Source organism: Hipposideros armiger, unplaced genomic scaffold, assembly GCF_001890085.2.
Source record: "Hipposideros armiger isolate ML-2016 unplaced genomic scaffold, ASM189008v1 scaffold_322, whole genome shotgun sequence".
NCBI classification, from domain to species: Eukaryota; Metazoa; Chordata; class Mammalia; order Chiroptera; family Hipposideridae; genus Hipposideros; species Hipposideros armiger.
The window spans coordinates 1,574,320-1,585,806 of NW_017731672.1; the positions used below are offsets into that span (position 1 = coordinate 1,574,320).

An 11,487-nucleotide genomic window follows, 5' to 3' on the forward strand; every position below is an offset into this window, starting at 1 on the left:
TTACCTACAATACTCAGTTAATCCTCACAGTAACTAAGATTTATTTCCACAGTTGCATAGCCAGTAAGTGGAAAACCAAGAATGGTTCTGGTTCATAACCATCCTTCTGTAGTGACTAGTTATTAATTAACTCCCCTGAAGGATGTTCATTCCTGCTTTCCTTTAGTTACTTCTGGACCCATGGTTAGCTGTTAGTCTATACATGGATAGAGAGTAATAGAAGACCTATACAGAACCCTAAAAATCAGTATCACTGTTACAGAACTATAGCTGTGGAAAAATTTATAAAAAATCCATAATGACCCAGCAAACCATGTCCCACTTCACTATTTATTCCTATCCCATTTAATAAACTTTAAAATTTTTTTAAAAAATCTTTATTTCAGATAATATTTCCATAATTTAGGAGAAAGCAAACAAATTTCCTTGAGTCCATCATTTTAAGTAATTGTGATTTCCATGAAAAGAATCACTGAGTATCTGTCAGTTGAATATGTGCCTACATGCTTGTTGGAAGCTTTTGTAGCCTTTTCTTGGTAGGAATTCCAGTTTTTCTGAATTCTTCCCTTTCCTTCAGGTATTCCATTTTGCATTCCTCATAAAAGGCAGGATCATTATAGCTACAAGAAAGAAATGGAAATCTTTTAAAGCAAATCGCTTTGCAAGTGGTTAACATAAGCTTACTTTAATAACATTCAGACATCCAGTTCATCAGGTACCATCTTTAGAAGTTGGTTTTTAGTAATGGTCACAAGTTCATCGCAAACATTAGACTACCAAACTAGCAGAAGAAAGGAAAAAATAAAAAGACCTAATGGATCTTTTTTGAGTAGCGCCACCCCAGGGCAGAACAATGAGAAGCACAGTGCCTACCTTCAAAGAGCAGACAAGTAAAGACGGCACTACAGTGAAGCAGACCAAGTGCTGGTCAGGTATGGCCCAGTGCACCGTGGAAACATGGAAGACGGAAAAGGGTAGATGTCACAGGGAAATGCCTGAGGTGCACTTGGGAGGACCTACAGAAGTCCCTGTAAGAAGGCACACAGGACGCACCAACAGCTGCCGAGTAACGGGTGCCGCTGTCGCTGACTGTGCACAGAGGAGAAAGGCCTGAGGTGAAGCTGGAGTGGGCAAGAACCGAATCGTGATGGTCCGTTTCAGCCACACGAAGAAGTGAAAATCTACCCGGAAGATAGAGGGGGCACTGTTAGCAGAGCCACTGCATCATCAGTTTTTTGTCTTAGATGAATCTGGCAGCGTACGGCAGGTAGGCTAAAAGGGGGCAAAAAGGTTAAAGGCAGGGTTTCCAATAAACAAACAATTCTAATAATCCAGAAAAGCAACGACGAGCGCCTAGACCAAAGGAGAAGCAGTTGTGAGGAAAAGGATGAAATGGATCTGAGGAAGATTTAGGAAATGAAGTCAACAGGAAACAACCAATTCGAGTTAGGAGACAAGAAGATTCTAGACGATGGTCTAATTCACAAAGAAACGTGATGCAGGAAGAGTAAAAGCTGAGTTCAGGTTGGGGCCTGAAGAAAGAAGCAGGAAAACGTCATGACCTATAGGAAGCAACCGAGTCTATGGGCGCAAACTGAGCTTTCTCAGACTTCAGAATGAGAAGAGAACCAGAGACCCAATTTTAAGGACTCGGTTAAGGAAGAAAAGGCTGAGAAGCAGGAAGACACGTTGGGGAAACAGGAAAGCGCGTTATAAGGGAAACCAGATAGCAGGGAACTTGAAGGGACTTCCAGAGAGAGACAGGTCAAGGGAGAGAAAGGCCTGCAACGATGCTCGATTTGGCTCCCGGGACCCACTAGGACTCTTAGGAAGAGCAGTTCAGTGGAGTGAGGACAGAAGACATGGTGCAGCTTATTGAATGAATGAAGATATGTAGAAACAAAAGCGCACAAACCATCAACGTTTCAAGATGCCACTCTGAAGAGATGAGACAGCATGGTGGTTACATTCATGTTACAGAACGTCAACAGTAAATAAAGCAGAGCACTTTCTTAATCAAAGATGAAAAAATACTATTTCTTGGAGTATGAGTATGCTAAGACTTAAGGTCAAATAAAGTGCTTCCTTCCTAACCCTCCATTCACTTTGAGCAAATGCCACATCCCTCTGTTTCCTTCACTGCTTCTCTCTCCTCTAAACACAGAAGTAGACCTTCCCCCCACCCTTCTTGGCCCCTCCCACAGAATGAACTACAAACTGTTATCCTCTCCTATTTCTAGGGGTGAGAGGTGGAAGGGCATTCAAATGATTAACACTTAGACAACAAAAGCTAACAAATAACAAATGCAATAAAGTGCTAACATTTACTGAATACCTACTATGTGCCAGCACTGTGGTGATGTGTTTACATAGAGTACCTCACAATCACTCCATGAGGAATAATCATCGCATCTTATAGGGAGGAACCTGCCCAAGGCTGCATGGCTGGCGACACCCTGGCTCATCTAGAGTTAGGCTTAGGCTGCCCTTTGCGCAGCCCATGCTCCTTTCAACTCTGCTCTAGTCCTACCCTGTCCCAAGGAGGGGTAGTATCTCAAATAAGGATAACTTAAGTTACTATGATGACTGAAACAGAGGTATAAAAATTCTTAATATATTACAGGGCATTTAACAAATTCAGTCACAGAAGTTGAAGAGGCTCCTTTATTCATTAAACATCTCTTGGTAGCACCAAGGACCAGAACTGGAAAGACGGTAATTCACAGAACGAACTCTTCCTCCTTTATGGTGAAACGCCTAGCACTGTGGCCCATACATAAGGGCTGTTGTCAGAATTATTATTATTTATTATCAACTTGGGAAAAAACCATGTGGACTTAGAGTGTGCTTTCTCATCTCCGTCCTCATGTAGAGGTTAGTTTAAATAATCTCTAAAGTCATCCAACTACAGCCTTCTAAAGAAGTCTATAAATTTATGTGTACATTGTTATCAAAAAAAGGAAACAAATGTCAGATTCAGATAATCACTCCTTCTTACCTAATTCCCTGAGAAGTATCAAACCATGCTGACATATATGCCTCCCAGGCTAGGGTAGCGGATTACAGAAGGAAGAAGGCTGACCAAAAGTAAGATCTCAGTGACAACCATCAGCTAACAACATTTACGAAAGTGTTCTGCATACTGCCTGTCAGTAACGTGGGTAGAAAACAGGTGGGGAGATACAACAGAAAGCACCAACATTCAAAGAACTTTGCATATTTTTACTTTAAGAGCCATGAACTACAACCAAGTATCAGTGAACATGCTATTTCAGATTTAAAATTTTAATTTAACCAACTTCAAAATCTAAATTTACCTTTGTGTCCTTCCTTTGATTTATTGCAGGTTTCCTAGGAGTTAAATTATACTGATTCAAAAAAAAAATCAAAGGTCTTAAGAGATAGTCTAATTCCTTTTCTTTAGAAGATATAAATATAAACCTACTGATAATACAGAGGGTGCCAAAAAAATGCATACACATTTTAAGAAAGGAAAAAACTATTAAAATTGTAATACTCAATATACACCGATAACAAAAGATGAATACAAGTCATGTGTATACATTTTTTTGGTGCCCCCAGTATAGTCTATAGATCAACCTGTTCATACAAGGAATTGGCGAAATCACATGAAAAATTACATATTTTTGTTTGCTGACCTCATATTTTTAATGAGATACAATGCTGGCCCACATAACTTGAAAAGCTCTTTCATAAACATGTTATGTTGCTTTTTTAAGAATAATCTTTAACAAATTGAAAGTTCAGACTCAGCTAAATCCATAAACAGATTTGGTGGGGGAAAGTACAGAATACATTACACTGAATGAGTTAAATAACATACTGTCACCTAATACGTTTATTACACACACATACATGCAGAAGCGTAAACACTGAGGTAGCTACTTACTAAGCTGTTAGACATTCTTTCAATGCAGAATTTTCTTTCCGGCATTTCACTACCATAAGGATCCCAGAGTCCTTGCAACATTTGGTAAAATCTGAAATACAAAATATGGATAGAAAAAAAATGACTTATAATTACATCAATACAATTTCTGACAGTTCTAAAATATTCATTTTTAACATCTATTACCTAGATCATGCTTGGCGCACAGCATATGCTCCACCAAAGACATATACATGAAGAAAAGGCAGAATAAGAGAGTGTTATTTACTTTGTAGAGATAAAGAAAGAGATTTGACAAGAGGAAGAAAGGACCTCTGAGATACAGCCAGGAGGCTTCATGGAGACAGATGGGATGTAGAGAATAAATGGGATTTCTAATAGAGAAAAAGAGTATATTCTAGAAGAAATGAGTAAGAAGAATAAAAGGGGAGCTGTTTCCAGGCAGGAGCATTTGGTGTCTCTGCATGCCTCCTTGATGGCATCAAGGCACCCCCTTTCTTTAAGTCAGTCTCGCCACGACGGTGCCTTAACTTCTGATAACAGGGCTCCCACTCCATTCCCAAGTCAACTCTTAGATGCTCCAGAGAATTCAAATTTTACAGAAAATGGCTTTCTGTAAAATTTCCATTCTGGTAGTTTGCCTTTTAAACTGTCTGGCCCCCCTGGTAGCCTGCATTCTCGGGACCACAGCCCAGAAAAGCCTGGAGCTATAATCTACCCACAGCCGGGCCACTTGCTGATCTGGTTCATGTTTGTTTGGGGTCACTCATTCCTCCCTTACTCTTTCCACAGGACAGTGTGTCCTTTGCTCCCTACCTTTTACAGCTACTCTCCTGAGCTACCTTGGTCCTTTCCTGACCACTGGCTGCTCTAGTTCCAGGCTTTGCCACTTCCAATCTGCTGTAAGTAACACACCATTTCCACATCGGATCTTAAATTATGATAGTATTCTCACAAAGAAACAACAGGCAAAAAAAAATAACATTTTCTGAGTATCTTTCGTAACTCCTTTAATACAAAACTATCATGATTTCCCTTTTCTTGAGTAATGTGTTACCCTTCCAGTTACTAAGGAATAAAATTCACGATTATTTTAAAGCAAGCGGTCATTTCAGGAGTCTCCAGGAAGATACATAATATGTAACAAAAATATGTTTGAAGCACAAGCAAACTGGAAATGACTGAGCTTTGTTAAAATACATAAAGAGCTCATGAGAGGGGCTTTGCTGGGACGAGGTCCCTGCAGCATAGATATCTGTGTCTACCTGCAGCCCCACAACATACTTTGAAGGGTAAGTGGTAGAACAGGAACAAAAACAATAGATGCAGGAAATGACTATAATTCAAATAACATGTGTGATCACTTTCTATTACAAGTGACATGTAATCCTTCACTCCAGGGACACATGGGATTAGCTGCCTTTAGCTCCCGTTCACTAGTCTCAGCAGCCCCACCATTTGCTCTCTGATCCCTGAGATCCTATTCTTGTTCTTCTCTGTACAGATGAGCTGGACATATGGGCCAAATCAGACCAGGGGAATTTCTTGGGTGGATGTCCTTGGACTAAGGACTCCCTACAGCTCAAAAAGGCAAAGCAGACTTATAATCATCTCATTATCAAGAGATCCTGAGGGGTGGCCACTGGTTATCAAAAACTTTCACTCTGGAATGTATGAGCATTCTTACATGTTAAGTATTCTATTTATAGCATATTAAAATCTACCTTTCTAGAAGCAAGGAATGCAATCCCAAATAAAAACTACGACAATTAATTAAGACAAAAATAAGCAATACTCAAAGGGAATATGTACATAAAGTTAATCCAGAAGTGGCTACATCTGGCTAAGGGCTTCTTGAAGGGCAATGCATGACAGCAGTGGTGATGAACGGGGCTGATGCCCTGTACCATCTTACCCTTACCATAACCTCAGAGGCCTACCGCAGACTAGTACACTTAGATAACGAAGAAAGATCATGAGCATCATGAATTTGCCTAATGAAATACACTAGTTGACCCAACCCCTTTTCTGGAAAACGCAAACACAGTGGCTATTATCAAAGGTCCACTTTCTGAATTTAACAAACCCGATATTTTTACACTTGAAAAATTCACCACAGAATGCTTAGGCATTACATCATTTTAAGATCTGTCTTGTCTAATAGAAATAGAAATGTCTTTAGTGGGATCTGATGCGAGGTAGCATGTATGTGTTCTGATCACAATAAAGGCACAGTCTATAAATTTTCACACTTGTCCAAATCTCTTCAGGAATAACTGTGACTGGGCTGAAGCCTCAAGCTGCTTGTAAGGTTTCTGTCACTTGTTTAGCAACAAGATTTTAATGAGGACCTTTCTTTCATACCACATTAGCATACATCCCTATAACAATGATGCTGCTAGTGCGCCAACTGATTTCTAATTGTTAGCTCTGAAACAAATCCAACTTAAATTGCTTCTTTCAATGCTATGTTAAATGTTGAAGAGCGTCTCCACCTACCTGTAAATAAGTAACTTAATTTTAATTACCATTAAAGACTATGAAAATAGAAGTTTTCACTTAAGTATATCTTAAGGTAATGCAAATGAGTATCGATAAACAGTGACAGTTGAGAGATTATTAAAAGTTATTCCAAAATTGAAAGAAATGTGCTTAATGATAGCATTCAAGACTTCCTTTAAAATATCAAGAACATGAGAATCTATCTTTCTTTTGTAAACCCTCATTTTTCTGAAACAAACCACTTAATACCACAGAATAAACTATTGGTAAAAATATTCTTTAGGAATAATAAAATTTGAGTCAAGAACATCAAGGAAAAACAGAAAGAGATACGGTTTTCTCCTAACTTTAAGGTAATGGGCAAAATAATCATATTGTAACTAAGTACAGGTAATCTATAGAATTTCAAGTTTATATAAGAAAAATACTTTTGGGGGGGCCTCTGTATAAAAGCAGTAAGAGAAATAAATGGTTTGGAATTGTTTTTAACTCATTTAATTTATGGAACTTTTAAATACATTTTAATATTTAAATAACCCCCAATAATAAGGTTTCTTAATTGAACCAAAGGTAAGTGTTTACAGCGCGACTATGCATGGAGACAGAACCGCTGGGCACTTGGTCTTTTATCGTTTTTCATTCACTTTCAAGCAACATATTATTTTGCAAATGCAGTCATCCAGTTAGAACTAAAACATTCCATGATCGATGACACTTTAAAACCACTCCATTTATAGTCTCCACTAATTTATATTTTTTTAAATCCTAAGCTTATAAACTTTTACACAACCACCTTTAGACGTAGCACTTATTTCTAACTTTCCAGTTCTTTTATTTCTTTAATCAGTATTTATAAAGTCCCTATTTTTCCGACATTACAAAAAGCACAGCTATATTTGGATATTATATTAGAAATATAATTTCTAATTTTAACATATAAGCTATGTATAATATTTCTGTGATGTCACCATCATCGTGCTGGTTTCACCTTTAAACCTAGAACTTCAATTTCATCTACATGAAAAACAGTTCAGAAGTCTTGCTTATTAATGACACGTAGTACGACAGATCTTTTAAATCACCCTACATTCATAATATATCTTAAATATTATGGAAATCTTAAACATAAAACTGTTTGCTTTTATAGGACTGGATAAGAACAAAAACAGAGATGTACTTTAAACAATGAAAGATCTTTTGACCAGTTATTCAACCATAAGTTTTTAAAAATATAAAACTGAAAATGATACCATTTGGGGAGGGTCTAGGTAAGTGCTGACTTTTCAAAGCTCTTCCTTCAGACAAAAGTGTCTGCAGTTTTAAAACCTGTGATATAAATTTAAGTCCAAAACTAGTATTTCTCAGGAAAAGCTATCTTTTAAGTGAAGACTTCTGTAGTGAATAGGCTGATGTCCGTTCCCTGGGGACAACGCCTAAGTGCTGTGTTGTGTCTCAGTAATCAGCATCCCTTCTGGAAGCTGTGAAGTAAAAAGTGCCTGAAGACAACAGGAGGTCAAGCTCAGCTCTGAGCTACTCAGGTTCAGATCCAGTGATGCAGGCCTGGCCAAGGCAGAGACAGTGAAGACAGTAGTTTGTCCTCTTCCTTCTAATGACTGCTTGGCTGAAGAAAACCAAAGCCAGAAGGCCATGAAGCACATTATTCTATATAACTGACAGCATGAACGGTATTTCATGAAGTTCATGTGAAGGATTTTCTATGTGCATTAGTTTATAAAATTTAGTAACGGAACTATATTTCTTTGCAAGCTTGGAGTGAGTGATCGCAGGAGTTTGACTTCTGGAAAGAACTCAAACCAACCCAACCTAGAGATAAAGCCAAATATTATAAGGAAGTTCAGATCGGGTGAGAAGCTAATCAGAACAAGTTCAGTTTAGTTGAAAACAAAGTGTATCTGTATTTGCCAACATTCTAACAACAGAATTCCACAGACAAATTTTCAAGGGATCTATAAAATTAATCATTCAAATGGAAAAAAAAATTACCCATAACATATAGAAACAATAGCATCCTTTACAAAACACCTGCAGTGAAACAGTGGCTTCTTCACTGCACTCACGCCTTAAAAAATGTTTCTAATTGGGGGAGTAGGGTTGTCACTTTGAGGGGTAAAAAGTATAACTGTTGCACTGTGTTGCACACCTGAAACTAATTTTAAAAAAAGATGAGCATAAAGTTTAAAAAAAAATGTTTCTATTTCCAAAGTTAAATATAAAATACCACAGAGGGGAATATCCAAATCATACTGTCACCTTAATGTTAAAGGAGAAATGCAATTGCAAGTATTTCTTTTTTTTCCATATACAGTAATACCTTGGTTTACGAGCATAATTCATTCCGGAAACAAACTACTCGTGTTGCAACAGATCGCTCATTTACCAAGTTAAAATGTATTAGAAATGTTTGCTCATCTTGCGGAACACTTGCAAACCATTGCTCGCAATCCAAGGCTTTACTGTATTACCAAAGTAGAACGAAAAGAAAAAAAAACACTTACATTCCTGCCTTCACAATAGCAACACTTGCATTTACTATGTAAAAGACACTGTCCAGTGAATTAATTTAGGCTTCAAAAGTATTAACTGATTCAATACATTAAAATTTCAATTTTTTATATATTCTTTCAGCACTTATCTATAGGCTCATAAAATATCATTCATTCATTCAACAAACATTTTCAAAATACTCACTATGTACCTAGCTACTAGCACTGTGCTAAATTCTGGGGTTCCCATGCTGAACAAGACAAAGGGTTTCTGTCCTGTATCACTTACCAATTGTGTTACTTAGGATAATAGCTCCCAAAGAGGTTCAAGTCCCAATCCCCAGAACCTGTGAATATCTTAGGTTACATGGCAAAGGCAAAGTAAGGTTGCTAATCAGCCTGACCTTAAAATAGGGAGATTATCCTGGATTATCTGAGTGGGCCCCAAGTAATCACAAGGAAGCTTAAAAGAGGAAGAGGGAGGCAGAAGAACGAAGAGAAAGAGATGTGATGACAGAAGCCAGTTCAGTTATCTCGCTGGCTTTAAAGATGGAAAAAAGAGGAGCACCTGCCAAAAATGCGGCGCCTTGTTATGAACTGAATGTCTGAGACAAAAACCCCACTGCCTATCATTTTACTCCATGTGATGGTAGGAGGGAAGGCCTTTGGGAGGTAATTAGGATTAGAGGTCATGACTGTGGACGGCTCATTAATGAGACCAGTGTCTTGTACCACTCAAGAGTGCTTGCTTCCTGTCTCCACTCTCCACCAGGTGAGAAGACAAGAAGTCGGCAGTGGGCCACCCCAAAGGGGTCTCTCACCAGCCCCTAACCATGATTAAGAGCTTCCAGCCTCTAGAGCTATACTTCTGTTGTTTATTAAGCATCCCGTTTACGGTATTTTTTGCTGTAGTTGCTTGAGCTAACACAGGCCTCTAGACAATGAAAAAGGCAAAGAAACACACTTGCCCGTAGAGCCTCCAGAAAGGAATGCAGCTCTGCCAACATCTTGATTTTAACCCAGGGCGACTTATGTCACACTTTTGAACAACGGAACTGCAATACAACAAATTTGTGTTGTTTTAAGCTGCTAAATTTGTATAGTTTGCCACAGCAGCAATAGTATCCTACACTGCCTATAGTAGAAAAAGAAAATTGAGAAAAAGATGTTTCACAATTATTAGATGAACCGGGAGATGAATGCAAAGAAACCGGTTAACAGTACTCAAGACTCTAATGATGATGGTGAAATTGACTATATAAGCATAATCACAGACGATGAACCTTCAGATGACAATATCCTAGACAAACTTTCTCAGAGTCAGGAACCGATGAATAAATAATATATTTTAAAAGACAAAAAAGAAATGTGGTCTTCTCACCCTATCAGTCATTCAACAGGAGGGACTTTTCATGCAATGTTATGTAACCAGAGTCTGTACTATCCCATTGTGCTCAAGGATATATGGTAGGATATCAATAAAGATGATTGGAAGAAAACTGTATTTACGGTATGTATTAGTCTAAAAATGAAAATGTCTTAAAATTATGAAGCAAAAAAAGATGGCCATCCTTTTCAACAAAATTAGTAGCCATCAACATTTTCAAAATATTGCATTTTAAGGATGCAAGTACAGGAAGAACCAGGATTAATGGCAAACTACAACCTACTAGAGATATATCTGAAATCTGAAGCCAGTATTTATAAGATAGATATGTTTCAGGTTCATGAATGACAGTTGCATTCAAAGGATGCTGACCAGTTCAAGTATAAAACTTTCAACACAAGAAAAAAATAGAATAAAAATTCAGGCTTGCCATGTTCAATTCTTCTAAAAAATGTTAAGTCACTATTCCTGTTTTCTGTAAACTTTTTTAATATGATGTTAAACTGTAAAAGTAAATAAATAAAAGGCATCCATCAGATGACTACCTTTTATGGTAGTTTGGGTTAAAGAAGTCATTATTGTCAAATGCTGCTGAGGCATCCACTAAAATGAGTAATGAAAATCACCTATTAATTTTTATTAAGATTTTAAGTCATGATGTTGTCTAAAAACATCTTTGATTCGTTTAATGCCAGGGAGGGAATTAGGACAAACAAAAAAATCCTTGCTCCTTATCGCTGATACATTAAAAATGGCTTCTCTTTTCAACACTCTAGGACAGTTATTTCTCTACTTGAGCGTGCATTAAATACAAAATATGGCTCCTAACGCCACTGTATTTGTAATATAGTAGCAGACACAGAAGGAATTCCATAATAATACCAAATAGTTGTGTCTTCACTTGATCAACTTGCGTTTGTAACCCTTTGAACCCTGCACTGTGCAATATGGTAGTAGTCACTAGTCACTTTATTTATGTATTGAATACTTTGCTGTGCCCCCAAAAGAATTTGAAACAGCATCTCCCTTAAAAAATAAAATAAAATAAAGTAAAATGGGGCCGGCCGAGTGGCACGATGGTTAAGAACTCGCTGGGGATGCCAGAGGACCCCGGTTCGGATCCCACATATGAGGGCCAGTGACACTGCCCTCCACAGCTAAGATGCTGAACAACAGCTCAACCT

At 37.9% G+C, this 11,487-nt stretch overlaps 1 protein-coding gene across 1 annotated transcript in view; it reads right to left on the reverse strand.

Annotated features, from left to right (window-relative positions):
• Positions 1-369: 369 nt before the first annotated feature.
• CMC1 (C-X9-C motif containing 1) overlaps positions 370-11,487 on the reverse strand; it is a 79,746-nt gene continuing 68,628 nt past the window's right edge. Inside the window, exons 2-3 of the mRNA XM_019660619.1 lie at positions 3,911-4,001; positions 370-620 (exon numbers count right to left, since the gene is read on the reverse strand). Coding sequence (XP_019516164.1) covers positions 500-620; positions 3,911-4,001 — 212 coding nt within the window. The 3' untranslated portion in view covers positions 370-499. The remainder of the gene's footprint in view (positions 621-3,910; positions 4,002-11,487) is intronic.